Genomic DNA, 20023 nt, shown 5'->3' with positions numbered 1-20023 from the left:
CTAACAAAGTAATGATTTATATTATGATAACCTTAGATATAGCGATGTGGTATTGTTGAATGTGATTTTCTTATACTATATGAATGTTTCGAGTTTAAGCCTATTCTAGCGTTAAGTTTAACCATGTGAGGACAACCGATGTTGGGTTCGAGTAGCCAGTGGGGCTATAATGTATGAGACTGACATGGAGTCCATTAATTGAATCTATGGTATCTCCTATTGGGCATGTTCATAGAAATAAAATTGTTATTGTTCACACGTAGAGCTATACCTATGAGATCCGATTAGGCGGTTTCGTCTACCTATCCAAAGACCTAATTGTGTGTAGTAATTTTTAGTCTAGGTGTACATGGACGATTGATGTGAGTTTGTGTATATCTTTGCAAGTGAGAGGTTTAGAAAAAAAGAACTTATCCTTTGTGAGGTTACCATGATGATGTAAAAGGTCATTTTTTTCTCATTGTTTTCATTGTGATCAATTTTGCTAGTGCACATCTTACGCTTGAGCAAGGGTGGATCTAGCACCGGGTAGATGGGGCTCGAGCCCCTCCTACCGTTGCTAGAGCTATGGAGCCCCTCATAAGCCATTATATCCATTGAAGCTTGAAAAGAGAGGTAGCCTTTAGATCGTTACTGTACTTGAGTAGTTGATTATACCATTCTTAGTAGAACTCTCGTGAGTCGTGAATCTGTTTCACATGGGACATTGTTGAACTTACCTGTTGGTATATTAAGTGCTCATATTTTTCACAGGGTAATCTTTCAAAAAATATTTTTCACAGGGTAAAAAGCCGAAAAACCGCCGCTCGCATGTCGAAACGGCGCGGTACTTCTCCACCCCTGTGGGCCCGCACCATACGTTTTTTTTTTGATAAAGGACACCATTCGTTTTATTCTGCTCTGCTGCAAAGTGCAAACGACGCTCACGCCACCCTCTGTCCTTTCACGTTGCCAGCCCCACTCACTGACAGCTGGCCCCCACACCGGACGCCGTCTCTCCCGTCCCCACCCGTCATGCGTCACCGCCCAAGTCAATTACCACCGAAAATCGATGCCCCTCGCCGTCTCGCGCACGCAGAGCTGAGGCGCCCCTGTCCCCTCGTCCCTCGATAGCCTCCCACCCCGCCCCTCCTGTTTTTTTCCCCATCTCCATTTCTCCTACCCCACCCCTGGCCCTGCTCTGCCTCCGCTCTCGCCCCTCCCGCCGTTCCAGTTTGCAGCTCTCCACCCCGCCTCCCACGCTCCCTGACCGCCTCTCGCGTCGCCTTCGCCGCGAAATCTAGGGTTTCCGCCGCGCCTCGGGTCCCGCGCAACCGCCCACCGGCCACCGCACCGGCAGCCGCTGGCGCCCTAGCTCGCTCGCTCGCCCACCGGTGGTTGAGCTGGGGCCGGAGAAGGGAGGGGGCGTCACTGCTCGTGGGCGCTTCTGTGAGTCCTGAGAGGGCCGAGGGCGGGAGGGCGCGCTCGGTCGGTGCGCGCCGCGAGGAACGGCAGCCATGTCGCAGTCACAGTCGCAGTCGCAGTCGCAGTCGCAGTCGCAGTCGCAGACCAACTGGGAGGCGGATAAGATGTGAGTATGCATTGCCTGTTTTTTCCTGGCGGATTGATTGTTTGTTGTCCTAGCGCGGGTATTTCCTGGGGGCGCCGTTCGCGTTTGCCGTTCTGCAGTTTGTTTCGGTGGACAGGGTATCTACCCTGTCTGTTGATTCCTCTTCAGGGGTCACTGAGTTTGGCGCTTCCTTTGTCGGATAATGCCATAACGGGAATATTTTGGAAGGCTGTGACTGTGTGACACGCCGGGTGACAATGATGCGATTCGCAGTACTAGGTTTTGAATAGCTACTACTGGCTGGTGGCTACTGTGGAGGTTGCGTGGGAGGGTTGATAGCTCTGTAGAGGTTGCTGGCCTGGCGTACATACTTGTGCTTTGGAAAAGTAGTACAGGGCATGAGGATGTCTTAGATTCGACACATGGTGTAATAAAAGATGCTGATAGTTCCTGTATTCTTAGGTCCTTGTAGATAGTAATGCAATGAAATGTTGTACCCCTCTGAATGTTTCAATTTCCAATCGGTTTGCAATAGTGATGTTGATAGACATGTTTGTTTCAACCCTCCTTGGAAGGACTGAATGATCTATTACTTAATGATGAAACAGGCTGGATGTGTACATATATGACTATTTTGTCAAGAGGAACCTGCAGGCAACTGCTAAGGCCTTCCAAGCAGAAGGGAAGGTCTCATCAGATCCAGTTGGTACGCCTCTTGAATGCAGTCGCATTGGAGCTTTTTAGCATGGTTTGATTTTTGTGCCGGCATTGTTGTTAAATTTCTGAGCTTAACTTTCTTGTAGCTATTGATGCTCCTGGTGGCTTTCTCTTTGAGTGGTGGTCTGTATTTTGGGATATATTCATAGCGCGAACAAATGAGAAGCACTCAGATGTCGCAGCATCATATATCGAGGTATGCACCTGTTCTTTCACCATTTTTTCAGGACTAGTTCTTCTACAAGATGGGCATACTAAATCATGCCCTTCCTTCCTGCCCATTACAATCAACATTCTATAATGTATTTACGGAAACCATCTATGCCAACTTTTTACTAAAAATGCAGCATGCTATCTCCATAATAACAACAGCGAAAAGTCCCATGCAATTTGGGGTACTCTAGAGCTGAAACCCAACATGAGCCACCACCAGAAGGGGAAACAAAAGAGAAAATAAAAATTAAATATAAACTATACTGTTCAAGTATGTGGATAGTTGATTTCCACGTGCTCCTATACAGCAACAACATAGCCTTTCAGTCCCAAGCAAGTTGGGGTAGGCTAGAGTTGAAACCCAACAAGAGCCACAAATTAGGGTCCGGGCACATGAATAGCTGTTTTCCAAGCACTCCTATCCAGGGCTAAATCTTTGGATATATTCCATCCCTTCAAATCTCCTCTTATTGCCTCTTCCCATGTCAATTTTGGTCTTCCTCTGCCTCTCTTCACATTACTGTCACACCTTAGGGTTCCACTACGCACCGGTGCCTCTGGAGGTCTTCGTTGGACATGTCCAAACCATCTTAGTCGGTGTTGGATAAGCTTTTCTTTAATTGGTGCTACCCCTAACCTATCACGTATATCCTTATTCTGGACTCGATCCCTTCTCGTATGACCACAAATCCAACGCAACATATGCATTTTCGCAACACTTATCTGCTGTACATGTCGTCTTTTTTAGGCCAACATTCTGCACCATACAACATTGCAGGTCTAATCGCCGTTCTATAAAACTTGCCTTTTAGCTTCAATGGTACCCTCTTGTCATATAAAATTCCTGATGCTTGGCGCTACTTCATCCACCCCGCTTTGATTCTATGACTAACATCCTCATAAATATCCCCATCTCGTTGTAGCATTGATCCCAAGTATCGAAATGTATCCTTCCTATGCACTACTTGGCCTTCCAAACTGGCATCTCCCTCCTCATGTGTAGTAGTGCCAAAGCCACATCTCATATATTCAATTTTAGTTCTGCTGAGTCTAAAACCTTTTGACTCTAGGGTCTCCCACCACAACTCCAGTTTCCTATTTACTCCTGCTTGACTTTCATCAACTAGCACTACATCATCCGCGAAGAGCATACACCAAGGGACAACCCCTTGAATGTCCCTTGTTACCTCATCCATCACCAAGGCAAATAGATAAGGGTTCAAAGCAGACCCTTGATGCAGTCCTATTATAATCGGAAAGTCATCTGTGTCATCATCACTTGTTTGGACTCTAGTTACAACATTGTTGTACATGTCCTTAATAAGTCCAACGTACTTCGTTGGGACTTTATGTTTGTCCAAAGCCCACCATATAACATTCCTTGGTATTTTGTCATACGTCTTCTCGAAGTCAATGAAAACCATGTGTAGGTCCTTCTTTTTCTCCTTGTACCGCTCCATAACTTGTCTTATTAAGAAAATAGCTTCCATGGTTGACCTTCCAGGCATGAAACCAAATTGGTTCATAGAGACCCGTGTTATCCTTCTCAAACGATGCTCGATAACTCTCTCCCATAGCTTCATAGTATGGCTCATCAACTTAATTCCTCGGTAATTAGTACAACTTTGAATATCTCCTTTATTCTTGTATATTGGTACCAGTATACTTCTCCTTCACTCTTCCGTCATCTTGTTCGACCGAAAAATATGGTTGAACAACTTGGTTAGCCATACTATGTCTATATCCCCGAGGCATCTCCACACCTTAATTGGGATACCATCCGGGCCCATCGCCTTACCACTTTTCATCCTTTTCAACGCCTCTCTGACCTCAGATTCTTGGATCTTCCGCACAAAGTGCCTGTTGGTGTCATCAAAAGAGTCATCCAACTGCAAGGTTGTGTTCTCATTCTCACTATTGAACAATTTGTCAAAATACTCTTGCCATCTATGTTTGATCTCATCCTCCTTTACCAAGATGTTCTCCATTTCATCCTTAATGCCCTTAACTTGGTTGAAGTCCCTCATCTTTCTCTCACAAACCTTAGCCATCTATATAGATGTCCTTCTCTCCTTCCTAATCGTTGGTAAAGATCGGCATACACCCTACCCTCTGTAGCTCGCTTTGCGATCTTCTTTGCCAACTTGTACTTCTCTATGTTGTCCACACTCCTGTCATGGAACAAGCACCTATAGCATTCTTTCTTCTCCTTAATAGTCCTTTGGACTTCCTCATTCCACCACCAAGTATCTTTATCTATGCCTCTACCCCCGTTGGTCACTCCAAGCACCTCCGAGGCCACCTTCCGAATGCAGTTTGCCATCCTTCTCCCACATGTTATTTGTGTCCTCTCCTTCCTTCCAAAGGTCCTCTTTGATTACCCTTTCCTTAAAGATCTCTGACGTCTTCTTTCAGTTTCCACCACTTTGTTCTTGCAATCTTGGCTTGTTTATCCCTGCGTGCGCGCATCTGAAAACGAAAGTTTGCCACCACAAGCTTATGTTGAGAAACAACACATTCCCCTGGTATCACCTTGCAATCCAAGCATGCCTGTTTATCCTCTCTTCTTGTGAGGATAAAGTCAATCTGGCTATAGTGTTGGCCACTACTAAAAATCACTAAATGGGACCGTCTCTTCCTAAAGAAAGTGTTCGCTATCATCAAGTCAAAAGCTACTGCAAAGACTTCCTCTCCCTCCTGATTCCTACTACCATACCCAAAACCTCTATGAACCGCCTCGAAGCCTGCACTTGTTGTACCTACATGCCCATTAAGATCTCCTATGAAAAGCTTCTTGCTAGAAGGTACATTTCTAACAAGGCTATCTAAATCTTCCCAGAAAAGCCTCTTAGCACTCTCATCGTGGCCTACTTGGGGGGCATACACACTAATTACGTTCAGGACCATATCACCAACGACAAGCCTAACTAGGATTCCTCTTGCCTTATGTCCACCACTCCATCCTTGAGACTCTTGTTAATCAAAACTCCCACTCCATTTCTATTTGCAGCTGTCCCTGTGTACCAAAGCTTGAAACCGGTATTGTCCACCTTCTTCGCCTTCTGGCCACTTCCACACGCTCCTATGCAAGGAAAAAAATCTCTCGATATATTCCAGTCTTTCAAACCTCTTATTACTGCCTCCTCCCAAGATACGTCCGGCTGACCCTCCCTCTCCTTATATTATTGTTACGTTTTATGATTCCGTTATGCACCAGTGCCCCAGGTAGACCGCAAAATTCATCTTTAGATGTGATGCCAAATTCTGCTGGTTTAGTGGCCTTGTTTATAATTGTTAAGTCTATGTTTGATTCTATAATTTCTGCACAATTCATTATTGAGCTGCTCCTTTACAAGTCATTGCCACTAAAACTTAATATTGTTAATTGAATTTTTTGGACATAGGAGATAGCTCCTGAACTGATGGCGCTAATTAAGCTATACTTTACTGTATTTTTCAGACTCAGCTAATCAAAGCAAGGGAACAGCAGCACCAACAACCACCTCAACAACAGCAGCAGCAGCAGCAAATACAAATGCAACAAATGTTGTTACAGAGAGCTGCACAGCAGCAGCAACAGCAGCAGCAGCAGCAGCAGCAGCGTAGAGATGGTTCTCTTCTTAATGGTGCTGCAAGTGGATTTTCTGGAAATGATCCTTTAATCCGACAAAATCCAGCTACTGCGAATTCGATGGCGGCCAAAATGTATGAAGAGAGGTTAAAGCTCCCTCCCCAGAGAGATTCTCTGGATGAGGCGTCAATGAAGGTACCACTCCTATACCTAGCTAGATCTGGTCGTTCATACCTTCTAGTTTACTCATCTATTGTGTCATGAAAACTTCAGTTACAGCAAAGATATGGAGAAAATGCTGGACAAGTAATTGATCCAAACCAAGCATTATTGAAAGCAGCTGCAACTGGACAATCCTCTGGGTATGCTCAAAATTCTGAGTTGTGTATATTGCATATTTCATACTTACAAGTTACATCAGTTGCTAGATCATGAGTACAGAGGGGAGAACGCAATGCATGCTTCTTTTGGCATGTGGTGGGTGGCTTTTCAAAATCACTTATTTACTTTCTATTTTGGGTGGTTGACTGCAAAGATTTTGGGTGGGAAATACAAGCATTATTTCCTTTTTCTTGTTTAAGTTCCATGATGATCACTGTTTTCTTCGTTTTGATTTTTGAACTACAATTGGCAGTTCTTGTCATTCATTGATTGTCTATTGATGATTAGCACCATGTTTAGACCTGAGCCATGGGCTTATGTTTAGCCATCAGTATGTTTGAAACATTGGTGTGAAAGACTGTCTTTGCATTCTGCAGGCATGCATCAAATTTGACTATGAGCATCTGCATGATGTAGCAAGTAGGTTTCTGATTTCCAGACCATACTTTCTTTTGTAGGCAAATTTTGCATGGAACTGCTAGTGGTTTGTCAGGCACTCCGCAACAAGTTCAGGCAAGAAGCCCACAACCGCCTACGACAGAACAGGTTACGTATTCAAAGTGTTTCTCATTCTAATAATAATCACTTACATTAGCGAGAGGGAGGGAGAGGGAACTCGTTATCAATTTATTTCCTCATTGAACATCATATATATAATTTGCAGAATATTAGGACCGAGATCAATCCAATGTTGACACCCAGAACTGCAGGCACTGAGGGTTCATTGATTGGTCTCCAAGGTAATAATCATCTAATGTTTTCACTAGACTTACTTTCGCCCAGTCATTTATGCCAGGTCATTCCTGTTGAAATCTTTTGATGATAGATCATTCGATCTAATACTTACTATAATTTTAGCAGGATCTAATCAGGCTGGAAACAATTTAACTCTGAAAGGTTGGCCACTCACGGTAAGCTCTACCTTATGATTGAATACTACTTTCTCTTGCATGTGCTTTATTTATGATGAATTCCTGTATTCTGGATTTCAATTTAGATTGCATTCTTATTTTATGCTGTGAACTGTAAACATTTGTTTCTGGAGAGGTCATACATGTGGTTGCATATCAGAGGAGCATGGTCTATATTTCAAAATAGATTAGATTGGGTTATTTTTGACAGAACTGCGTTTATACTCACCTGCGCCTATACCGGCACCTGAATTCCCTTTTTTGTGATTGGAGGGACACATGTAGATCTTTCATACCTATTAGCATTTTTGGTACGGAATCTAAAAGCTTTTACTAAAAAAATGTGTTGATGTAGTTCAAGTTGTGCTAAATTCATTGTGTTTTAAGCAATATACTAGCAGAAATGCCCATGCGTTGCTACGGTCCTTGCTTGCTCTCACGTTATTATTCGCTTGTTCCTAATATGTTGGCTTCGCTTCACAATATGTTGGTGCGTTGTCCCTGGTAGTCCTCTCTTTGCAAGTATAGTAGTAGAAGACATTTGTGGGTGGTTTGATGCCATCTGTTTATTACGTGGGACCCACACATGGAAATAAAAATCACCGTTTAACTTCCGCTCTATCCATTCATTCGATTTCCCCCGTACTCATCGTCATCCAGCCAGTCGCTTCCTCTTTGTCCATCGGCGCCACCTGCATCGTGCCCCATCCTTGCCGTCGCCCAGGCGCTGCGCATCTTGCCGTTCTCGCCGTTGCCCAGGCAAGCGCTCGTCCTCCCCGTGCCTAGCCTCATTCCCGCTTCGAGCTCTAGGCCACAACGCCTCTGGCTGCCATGAGCAGGAGTGTGTTCTCCTCTTCTCGTTTCCATCCACCTCCCTTCTATAATCCACTCCAAATCGTTCCAATCAAGTGCAAAATCGAGCCCCCAATTGCTAGATGTGGAGGCCTTAGTTCCGGATCTGGAGGGGATGGACGTCATTGAGGGGGGTGTGAGGTCCCGGCCTCCACCCCTGTTTGCGTTGCTTGCCGACTGCCATTGCCCCCCCCCCCCCCCAAGGAGACGACCTCCATTGCGGGTTGGCATGACAATGATTGGATCGACCGAATTCGTCCCAACCAGATGGTGGCTGAGGTGCTGGGGTTACCGACGATGCGGGAGGAAGTGGTGCTTCCCGTTGACAGTGGAGTGGCACGCTTCCAGTCGGTAGTGGAGTGGTCGCCTCACGGGAGGGCAGCTTTGGAGGGTTGACGACGGCGGATCCGTTGGGCAACGGTGCGAGTGACGACGGAGGTGCACGAAAACGGGAGCTTTCCTTTTCACCATGCCGTCACCCCGATCGAAGCGGCACCGGCCGCGCCGCTCGGTGGCCGGCGCCTAGGGGCCCACGGCTAGTGTGGGCGCGGTGGCCGGAGCGGCACGGGCCTCTCACGGCGGCCGATGCTGCGCACAGGAGCGTGGGGCCGGCGTGGCCAGACACAGCGCACGGCCCCCGCGGCGGCCGGTGCAGCGCACCGCCCCGTGGTTGATTTTATATGAACAACAATTATATTGGGGAATTTATTGAAAAAATACCAAATGCGATCTTATTGTTTTGACCTGCATAACTATTTGAATTACTTGATACTTAAATCAAAGCATTACAACATAAAACAGAAGTTTCTTCTTCATCAGTAACTGAGCATATGATTTTGCCTTCCTTCCCACCCCTCGACGTAGTTCTCCCAACATATGAATCATAAGTTTTGGCAGAGCATGTGGTCGTAGCATGCGATCAACAATTACTCTGAATCGCACAACCTCAATAGGAAAATTCACTATGCAAAGTGGCCAGCATCAGCAGTTTGCAATATAATCAAACCTAAACTACATTGGGAGAAGCTCATCAAGCAAACACTTCCATTTCAATTACACAAATCAACAAAGATCTAACCACTCCTGTATCCTAACCAGAGCCTAGTGAGCTGAGCAGGATGGAACAAGCAAGCAGACAGATCCATCGGGTGACCAAGAGGAAAAGGGGAGCACAACTGGCATCACCTTTTAGTAGCTGAGGTTGATGGGGAGGTGCTCGGCGGAGCGCATCACGGCAAGCGCCTTGTCGATCTTGTCCGCCTTGATGTGCGCCACCACCTTGCATCGCACAGCGTCCTCGTCCCCCGCGCCGCCTTGAGAACTGCGGAACCAGTCGGGGGTCAAATTCGAACGGGGTTAGGGCACGAGGCTCCGAGACGCGCTGGGGGAGGGGTGGTTGACCTTGGTCGGCAATATTGACGGCCTAGGTGAACTCGTTGGCCTGGATGTGGCGGTGGAGCGAGGTGAAGAGGTCCTCGACGGAGACAGGCTCCGCGGCGGCGGCGGCGGCCGCCGCCTTCGACTTGGGCGGCATCTCCGTAGGATTGTGCCCCTGCGCGGCGGACGGCGAAGGCCGGGTTGTTGTGCGGCACCTCGTCGGCCGGTGCGATGGCCGATGGGGATTGGCTGCTTTGTGGATCTGCGAGAGTCTTGGGGAAGGGGGAGTGAGTGGGCGGCCTGCGAGGGCTTGTTCGTTTGGGCCGGAGGTCACTGAAGGATGGGACACGGACGAGTGGATGGCACATGGACTTTTTAGCAAAAATGACAAGTCCTATTCTAAGGACTGTGGGTTGATTACGAAAAAGTTGAGGGATTTTTTTGCAAAACAACCATGACGGTTGGAAGAAACAACCGCTCTTTAATATTAGGTATAGATAGTGGAAAGACTGAACCCTATTTGGGTGGACCCGAGTGATCATCTGGGATGAAGTTGCTTATACCCTGAACTAGTGGCTGCATTGCTTTACGGCAGCCTTGCATTTATTCTGCCGCATATCATGCCTTGTATCGTACATCATCAGCTCTTCTGTGGCCAATTTCTAGGATTTTGTAGTATACTTAAAATTCTCGGAGTGTCACAGAAAGCATGTCTGCATTCAGCAATTTATGTAGGTTTATTAAAATATAGTAAGCATCACGTAATTGATGCTACTACAGTTTCTTTCTTAACAACCTTTGTTTTATTAACATGTAGTTTTTTTTTTTTATCTCCGTAGGGACTTGATCAACTTCGCTCTGGAATTCTGCAGCAGAAGTCATTTATGCAATCTCCACAACAATTTCAGCAGCTTCAGTTTCTGACGCCACAGCAGCAGCAACAGCTTTTGCTGCATGCACAGCAAAATATACCTTCCTCAATAGGTGATGTTGATACCAGAAGATTAAGGATGCTTCTTAACAACAGGAATGTGGTCCTTGGACAGGATGGGCAGACAAATAGTGGTGGTGATATTATTCCAAATCTTGGTTCTCCTGGCCAAAGTGGTGGATCGCGTAATGATATTGATATGCTAATAAAGGTATGCCTTACAAATCTCCACCATGCAAATACTTCCAAAGTTCATAAAAGATATAGAATTTTCTTTGTGGAGTATTTATATTTAGTTTGGATTGATGGAGGAACATTGAGTGGTGCTTCTGCCTTAATCTGATTATATTGGAATATATTCACCCCTGGTTACTTTTCCAGTTTCCTCCAGTTTGAGTTCCTCAAATTTTCCTATAACTTTGTGACCCCTTTTCTAGTACTCCCTCCCTCCCTTTTTATCCATTGCTTGGGAAGCGTGATTGTGAGGAGGGCACGCTTCCCAAGCGACAGATAAAAAGGGATGGAGGGAGTAGTTCTTAAAATTCAGGCATAGTTTAGACCTGTGCTTTCCCTATTGCCAGAATTTTATTCTAACAGCTTCTGCAATCGTGTGCGTACCTAATTGAATAATTAGCCCGCATGAAACAACTGTTAAAGACTGGTTGTGTAGTTTATCTCTTAAGTGTTTTCTGCAGATACATGTGTGCCTAACACCCTATTTTTGCCTTGCATAATTATGCTGCGACAGAACGATTCCTTCCTTTCCATTAGTCTTCTAACAGTTCGTTTTATCTGTTGCTATGAGCATGTACTTATGTTGGTGTTTCTATATAGTAGAAGAAACTTGCTCTTCTACAGCAGCAGCAGCAACAGCAACAGTCGCAGCAGCACAGTCACAGCCAGCAGCAGCTTCAGCAACCTGCGCTCTCTGGACAGCAGTCTCAAAGCTCAAACCAGCTTCTTCATCAGCATGGAAAGTCAGGAGTAGGAAGCATGCCTATTGATGGAAACTTGCCAAACTCGTTTGGATTTCCTGAACAAGTATGTTTCCATGATACAAATGCAATGTTTTCATGCCAATGTTGGTATTGATGAATGTACATGCAATTGGAGGAATAATTTACATTTTACAACCTGCAAGTGGTTCTACTTTGTCACAACTGCAATATCTTTAGTGAATCGTGTAGATCATTGGTTCTGCTTATTAACTTGGCCTCATATGATTACCTGCTAGAAGTGAGTTTTGATAGTCAGTAGGTGGTATTTTGTTTACGGTACTCTGTGCCTTTTTCTAGTTAACCTATACAATGATATTCTTCAAAGCCATCAATAATCTGCTTTTTCTCTAGAGGTGCAATTTGATTAGGCATGTTTAGTCTTGCTTAGCATTACTAATGATACTATATATCTACAGAGCTTTGGCTTTCTTGCCCTAATAGTACTCATTCTTGATTTTATCATTTGTTACTGCATCCAAATGGTTCAGATTTTGTTTGATTCAATCACTTATGATTTGTCTTTTATTGTTTAGGCATCAAAGAAGAGAAAGAAACCTGTCTCATCCTCTGGTAGAGCTAATAGTTCAGGAACAGCGAACACTGCTGGGCCATCTCCTAGCTCTGCACCCTCAACACCTTCCACTCACACACCAGGAGATGCAATGTCCATGCCACAGCTGCAGTATAATGGTGGCCCTTCGAAACCATTGATGATGTTTGGCTCCGATGGCACGGGAAGCTTGACTTCGCCAGCCAACCCGCTGGTATTTATATCCTGAAATCAAACATTCTCTCTTTCATAGGGACATTTAGCACATTGCATTGCCAGCAAGATAACAAAAGCTGTCAACTTCAGGCTGACGTTGACCGTTTGCTGGAAGATGGTTCCTTGGATGAAAATGTAGAGTCTTTTTTATCCCAAGATGACATGGATCCTCGAGAAACTATGGGACGCTGCATGGATTCTAGTAAAGGTTTGTTACTGTTTCCCTCTGGTGCCTTGCTCTTCTTGAGTTGGACCCTGTGAGAACAAATTCATAGCTGGACGATAGTTATCATTATCTTTCTCATGCCCTTTGGTTTGGAATATCATGCTTTTTTAATTTGCCAATCCTTTGTTTTTGCAGCCAGCTAATCATATATCCAAGAACTAGTTTAATAAAAATGGAGGATGTTTATTTGCTTTAGGATACATTTTTGCCATTCATCTTCTCTGTATAAGCTTGCTATGAAATTTTTGACTGCAACTATTTTTAGGTGGTGAGTGCTATGCTAACCTGCCAATCTCGTTGCAGGATTGGGTTTTACTGAGGTTGCAAAAGCCCGTGTAAGTACCAACAAAGTAGTTTGTTGCCATTTTTCGTTGGATGGGAAACTTCTTGCTACTGGAGGCCATGATAAAAAGGTGTGGATGCCAAGATGAAAGTAATTGCAGTTTTACTGGTGTTGAAGAAATTTCATGCTACAACCTGCTTTTACTTTTTTCAGGTCGTTTTATGGTTTACAGATATGCTGAAACCTAAATCTACACTAGAAGAGCACTCATTACTAATTACAGATGTTCGCTTTAGCCCTGGCATGACCCGCCTTGCAACATCTTCCTTTGACAAAACCGTGCGGGTTTGGGATGCTGACAATGTATATCCCTTTTCATTACTGTCTAACTTGTGAAATTGTATTCTTTTGAATCCACTGACTAGTTTCCTGACTGTTTGCAGCCAGGATATTCGCTCCGTACTTTTACAGGCCATTCAGCATCTGTCATGTCGCTTGATTTTCATCCAAACAAAGAAGACATCGTTTGTTCGTGTGATAGTGATGGGGAAGTACGGTGTTGGAGCATAACTAATGGTAGCTGTGTGACCTGTGTCAGGGTTTTCAATGTAAAACACTCATTTTCTCTGATTCACACCTGTTGTGTTGATATCATGCTAGTATAGTAATATGTGCTCCTGTTACTAATTGTAATTTATCATTCCAGGAAGGTGCTACTCAGTTGAGATTTCAACCTCACCAAGGTAAATATCTAGCAACTGCCTCAGAAAAGGCAATATCCATACTGGATGCGGAGACGCTACAAGTTTGTCGAACTCCTTTGCAGGTTGGCTACTAGAATCACATCCAGTATATGCTGCTGATGCTCTCATGTTTCTTCTTGAGATTCCCCCCCCCCCCCCCCCCCCCCCCCAATTAGTTTTATGCTGTTTGTTCAGTATAGTATCGTTTTCTTGTTGACATTCCTGTAGTAGCTTGGCAAATTCCACCAAAATTATGAAGAGTACTTAATGATCTATTAAATTAGGAGATACTCCCTCCGTCCCAAATTATAGGTCGTTTTAGCTTTTCTAGATTCGTAGATTTTGCTATGCACTTAGATATATGCTATGTCTAGATGCATAGCAAAGGCTATGAATCTAGGAATGCCAAAACGACCTGTAATTTGGAACGGAGGGAGTACAGTACAACCATTCATGTGAATGTTCGTTAGAACTTATTGTGGTATGATGGGATTTGTTGACCAACTCATCACCATCCAGTTAATACATCTGTATGGTGACATTTCTGTGATAATTTCTCAATGAAATTTTACGATATTTTTCTTAATTATAATACCATTTTGGTCCAAGATTTTAGATTGAGGGTCTATTGCCATTATGCATTACATCATTCCCGGGTTTGGCTAGGGCTTTTGTCTTTTTATGGCCCATTGTTGTTTGAAGTATGTTGCTAACTTGCAGTATCCAACTTAGTGGATATGTTAAGTTCACTTCTTTGTATAGCTTTTGCAATCACTCTGCATTATTCATAGATGTTCTCGGTGTAATTTGGGCTTTTGTTTCTGTGCAGGGACACGTACAGATTATTCAATCAGTATGTTGGGATGCTGCGGGTAACTATCTGGCCTCTGTCAGTGAAGATTCTGTCAAGGTGTGGTCATTTAAGTCGGGGAATGACGTCGAATGCATACATGAGCTGAATTGCAGCGGGAACAAGTTTCATTCGTGTGTCTTCCACCCAAATTACCCTTATTTGCTTATAATTGGTTGTTATGAGGCAAGTTCTCCCATATCTCATCAGGCCTAAGTTAATCTCTTTTATGACATCCATCCTCTTCATCGTGCTTGGTTGTAATCTTTTGCATCATGCAGTCTCTGGAACTTTGGGACATAAGGGAGAAGAACACCGTGACCATCAGCAACGCGCATGAGGGCATGGTCGCAGCCCTTGCTGCGTCACATTCAACAGGGCTAGTAGCATCAGTGAGCCATGATCAGCTCGTCAAGCTCTGGAAATGACACTGAAAACAGCAACGTTCGTCTGCCCTTGGTGCTCACGGCGGAAGGGCAGCTGACCTGATCACGCGGACCATTCGGTTGAACTAACCTGGTTTGGATGCTGTGTTCCCATCAGTTGCGGCATGTGCTCTTGGGTTAATTGTCAACTGACTGAACTTTGTGGTGGCCTGCGCAAACTAATCAAAGATTTTTCATTGATGTGTTCTTTTTCATACGGCCTCATCACTTTTCGTTCCTCCGTCCTTTTCAGTCAAACAGTCTTTTTAATCAAATGTGCTTGGAAAATGGGGATGGCGCTTAAGGGCAGTGTTTGCTGCTCTACGAGCTCTTGCATACTGCCACTGCAATTTGTTCAGCAAAAAACGAGATGGCAGAAATAAGTGGCAAGTAGAATCGTCATGAGATGACAGAGATAATGAAATGTCTAAATTAAATGAAAAAGGAAAATGGTGTGAGATAATAAGTTGGAGGAAATGTTCGTGGGAACTTATTTCTACTTCGTACTTCTACGTGAGAAGGCCTAGTTTGGATGGGCCTAAAAATCTCAAGCTTGGTCGAAGACAACGTTACCATTCTTTCCCTTTGGTTAGCGCGAGAGGGACCTGTGGACACGGGTTTTGTGACTTTGTCAATAGGCCCGTCTCGTCCAATCAACGGGCGAAAGAGTGCCTCATGACTCAGGTCTTTTCTCCCCCTATTTTATCTCGTTTCATTCCTGCTCTCTTCTCATGTCTTTGTCCATGGCCTCATGGCTGATCTACATCCATAGCGCAGGTGCCAGGTGCTAATGGATGCAGGCATTGTAACGGATGCATATGCTCTTACGGTAGTCAATCTCCATTCTCCACCCTAGTCAATCATTACTTGTTCCATGCCTCTAATCTATAGCTAAGGACATTGATGCTAAAAGCCGTCCTGTTCTTATAAGCTTCAGTGGAAATAAAAAGCCAAGAAGGTGCCAATTGATCCAAATGCCTTGTCCCTCAATCAACATCTGATGAGACAAAAGTGCAGCTTTAAAGCGAGTATAAGACCATTCAATCTTGAAAATTACAAGTAGACCCCACACTCAACAAACTTGTAGAATTCTATCTCAAGTATTAGTATATAGCAAACGTAAATTGTTCCATATATTTGAAAAGGAAATACAACTATCATATAATAGTAACAAACGTGGGCTTTGCTACAGTCCTCCGAAATACCGGGGACCGTCCATTTTGTTAGATCTGGATGACTATTACCTCTTAGGAAGTAGTAGGAGAAATATATATTTGTATAAATTTTTAATTTAGAAAATATGAAAAAAATGCAAAATATATTTCCTCTGTTAGATCTGATGCCGTTATAGAAGTAACAGATCCAACCCATCACGATAGTTTCATGTTAAAGCAGATCCGTAAATTTCATATGCTGCTTTTTCTAACATGGTGCAAATCCCTAGGATTTTGTAACGTTTTTTTGAATCTGAAATTATGGTGACATGGTGTGATGGGTTAAATCGTGGCATGGTGCACACCACATGCGATTCTGTAACATGGCCTTTAACCTGAAATTAGTGTGACATGGTGATGGTTTTTTTTAACGTGACATGATTCATATCACTGTAACATGTGTTCTTCTAACGTGTAACATGTTAGTGCAAGAAAAAAAATTCCCAAGTGGATTTTTTTATCTTTAACCTTTTTTTAAAAAATATTTTAAAATTAACCCCCAAATTAAATTTGCACGGGGTGACCCTTTTGCTTGCGCCAGCTCGCGTGGCGCGGCACGTAGCCTTTGCCGCGCCACGTGCACTGGCGCGGCAGAGGACGCCATGCAGGCACGGCGTGGCAGGCGAGCTAGCGTGGTGCTGACGTGGGCTGGTGCTTGCCACGCCAGCCCGCCTGGCACGACAGCGCTATGTAGCACTCCCGCACCGGCTCCCTCCTCCCTCCCTCCTTTTTTCTTCCTCCGGTAACCTCGAGCCTGACCCTTGCACACACCGCCCGCCACCTCCATCCAAAATCCGGCGATTTCGGTGGGTGAAAAGAGTGGGAATTGGTCACCGCTTCGTGTGGAAGGTATCCCCCGACTTTTTCCCTTGCTTTAGCGTTCCATTTGGTAGATCGGAGGATATTTAGGTGACCTAGGGTTAGGTTGTTGATTTGAAATTTTGATGAAATGCAATGTTGTTATGTGTTAGATGATGCTTAGTTCATACGCACTAGATTCCCTGCCCGCAATATTGACGTGTAGATCTAGTTGCATGCTTCGATTTAGGTAGATATTAATGCAATTGTATAGTGTACATGGCATGGGTAGTTTTTTTTTCAATATGTCCAATATGTTTAGTTTGTAATATAGTTGATATAGTTTTTATGGTGAAGTGTTTGTATTTTGTAGATGGATTGTTTAATTTGTATGTTTGATGGTGGGATTGTGAAAGTTGGTATGCAATTGTGTAGTGTACATAATATGGGTACGTTTTTTTTTGCAATATGTCCAATTAATTTGTCCAATATATTTGTTTTGTAATATAGTTGCTATAGTTTATATGGTAAAGTGTTTGTATTTTGTCAAATTTATGTATATAGTTCGTATGGTAAAGTAGATGGGTTATGTGTCTAAAGTTTATTTGTATATTAATTTACGGGCAAGGTGAGATGACGTCGTCCGGTTGTGAATACAAGTGGCCTAGATGGTACGTGCATTACGTGGGTGAGTCCAATGCGGGTGCTCCCGTACCTCCTGCCCTTCCGGTACCTCTTTGTAGATGTGGCGTGTAACCTGAGGTGAAACAATCAAGGCATCCAAAGACAGCCAGAAGAGTCTTCTATGTGTGCAGGTTGACTTTTGATCCAATGCCTGCTGCGCCTTGTGATTTCTTTCAGTGGATAGATGGATCCAATAAATATGATCCTAGGATCCGTCTATTCCCATACCATAGCACAGAGCTTAAACCATACCATAACATCAGTTTAGGCGTTGAGTTCCTCCTCCACCAAACCCACCTAGAATGATCGAGGAGAAGAAGCAGGAGGCTGCTTGTAGGCGTGTGAGGGATCCTCCCATGTGCAAGTGTGGAGTTGCTGCTAAGCTTATGTGTCCTAACTTAGGGGTTCCACCTAAGTTCACTCCATTCTTTCGATCCTCGCTAAAGACTCATGTAAGTTTATTAGAAGAATGTTAGTATGATGTGTAGCAAGTAGTGATAGTTTTATTGATTTATGCTCACTTTTAATCTTGTCACCGGTTTTATGCAGGATGGGTGACCGCTATGTGATTTCAATAAGTATATCTGCGGGCCAAAGGCCATGTGGCCAACGGAGGAGCAAGTGCGGGAGTTCAAGAGTGGAAAGGCACCATGGCCATGTGTGTCCTCTTCTAGTCGTAGATGCAAGTGTGGTATGTTGGCAACAAAAGGTGTGGTGCCTTCTGAGCTTGGATATGGTTCATTCTGTGGCAATACACATGGGGAGTACTGGGTGAGTAACTACTCATCTCTTTTGTGGTGCCTTGAGAGCTTACATGTGAATGTGTATCCATTGTTTCAAATTTGTAAGAATATGAAAATCTTGTTGCAGGAGGGAAGAACATGTGATTGGGAAGACTTTTCTGGTCGTTGTGATTTATTGTTAAAGTTGGGTAGTACATCGGAACCATGGAATTCAAGACAAACACAAGAACTGATAGAAAAGATTAGGAAGGAGTATGATGTGCCTATACCTGACAGCGACTTGCTTTCAGGGAAAATATACCAAGACATGGTTCGGGAGGCTGGAGTGAAGCCTGAAGGACTTTATGCGAAGGAAACTATTATTAAGTATTGGAGGCAGAACAAAATCAAGTATCCACGACCTCTAACTGAAAATGAGAAGAGAGAAAATAGGAGAAAGTTGCAGGAGGAGAGGGAGTTGGAGAAATAAAGGTTGAGGGAGGAAAGAGATCGCATAGGTTTTGTGGTTGATCCGAATGCAAAATACCCTAAGGGTCCATAGGAAGAATATTTGCAGCAGATTAGGGCAAGGAAGAGAATGATTGAAATGGAAGAGTTACAAGAAAAGGCGGAAGGGGCGCAAATGGAGGCGATGGAGGCACTTGTTGCCGATTTACCTATTGGTAAGGTTAATGTGGATAAAAAAGGGGAAGGAAATTGTTATTGCGGGGGATGATGATGATGATGAGTTACTATATCAAGGTGACTCCGACTAGATAAACATGTTGATTGAGTTGATTCATGTTTCTTTTTAGTTGTGAAGACTATGTTCATTTGTGAGAGAACTATGATTATTTGTGAAAACTATGTTCATTTGTGCGAGAACTATGTTTATTGTGAGAATTATGATTATTTGTTAAGAAACATGTAATATGTTATTTGCATTGATTGTAAAGTGCGTGGTCATGGTCAATGGTTACATTGTGGTAGTACGTTATTTGCATACTATTACAAGGGCTATTTCGTTTCGTAGCACACTGTGTTACAGCTACTTGGATAGTTTCATGATATTATTGGAAACCTGCAAGGCAACAAGTGTGTGTGATTTAGCACTTGTGATCTCATACAAAAGGTACCCTTGCTTTGAGAAAAATAGAGAAAAATAGAGTAACCACCAAAGCAGTCCTTGTTTTCTTTCTTAATCAGCGACCAACTTTGAAATTTATAATTTAGACATAAGCGACTGAAGTGTGTAAATTAAAGTGTATCCTCTAGCTTTTTCTTTGTTCACTTTTAGGTTTATTATTTTCCTATAAGCCCTTTGCAACAATATCTATTAATTTCAAAGGCATATGTACAACAGCTTGAGAGCAGTAAGGTATAGACGTATGAACAACAGCTTGAGAGCAGTAAGGTATGGATGTGGAACTGTAGCACTGCCGCGACACTCTACCTAACGCGACAGGGCTGAGCTGCCGCGCAAAGCGCGATAAACTTTTAGTATGTCAGAGGCCCACCATGCCACTCTGGCTGGCGTGGCAACCGCTGCCGCACCACTTTGCTTGGTGCGGCAGGGCTGAGCTGCCGTGCAAAGCACGATAAATTTTCAATAGGTCAGAGGCCCGTCGCGCCACTCTAGCTGGCGCGGCAAGCACTGCCACGCCACTATGCCTGGCGCAGCAGGGCTGAGCTGCTGCGCAAAGCGTGATAAAATTTCAGTAGGTAAGAGGGCCGCCGCGCCACTCTAGCTAGCGCGGCAAGTGCTGCCGCGCCACTCTGCCTGGCGTGGCAGGGTTGAGCAGCCGCACAAAG

General features: G+C 44.1%; 1 protein-coding gene across 2 annotated transcripts; it reads left to right on the top strand.

The window, feature by feature from the left end:
- The first annotated feature begins 1136 nt into the window (after nucleotides 1-1136).
- On the top strand, nucleotides 1137-15026 carry LOC101781107 (transcriptional corepressor LEUNIG). Of its 2 annotated transcripts, none has more exons than XM_004969061.4 (18): nucleotides 1137-1570; nucleotides 2158-2255; nucleotides 2353-2462; nucleotides 5940-6245; nucleotides 6324-6412; nucleotides 6890-6977; nucleotides 7096-7171; nucleotides 7290-7342; nucleotides 10411-10713; nucleotides 11340-11543; nucleotides 12034-12264; nucleotides 12357-12474; nucleotides 12796-12905; nucleotides 12989-13138; nucleotides 13219-13383; nucleotides 13482-13601; nucleotides 14348-14554; nucleotides 14650-15026. In XM_004969061.4, exons 1-18 carry the CDS (start codon nucleotides 1497-1499, stop codon nucleotides 14794-14796), a joined length of 2649 nt encoding a protein of 882 aa, XP_004969118.2. In that variant the 5' UTR covers nucleotides 1137-1496; the 3' UTR covers nucleotides 14797-15026. The 2 variants fall into 2 exon arrangements, with proteins under 2 accessions (XP_004969118.2, XP_012701883.1); XM_012846429.2 differs by having other exon boundaries at nucleotides 1138-1570; nucleotides 7293-7342.
- The last annotated feature ends 4997 nt before the right edge of the window (nucleotides 15027-20023 follow it).

The sequence above is a fragment of the Setaria italica genome, chromosome V, assembly GCF_000263155.2.
Source record: "Setaria italica strain Yugu1 chromosome V, Setaria_italica_v2.0, whole genome shotgun sequence".
Taxonomy (NCBI): Eukaryota; Viridiplantae; Streptophyta; class Magnoliopsida; order Poales; family Poaceae; genus Setaria; species Setaria italica.
The sequence above is the reverse complement of the archived record's forward strand: the minus strand, read 5'-3'. Positions and strand labels throughout refer to the sequence as shown.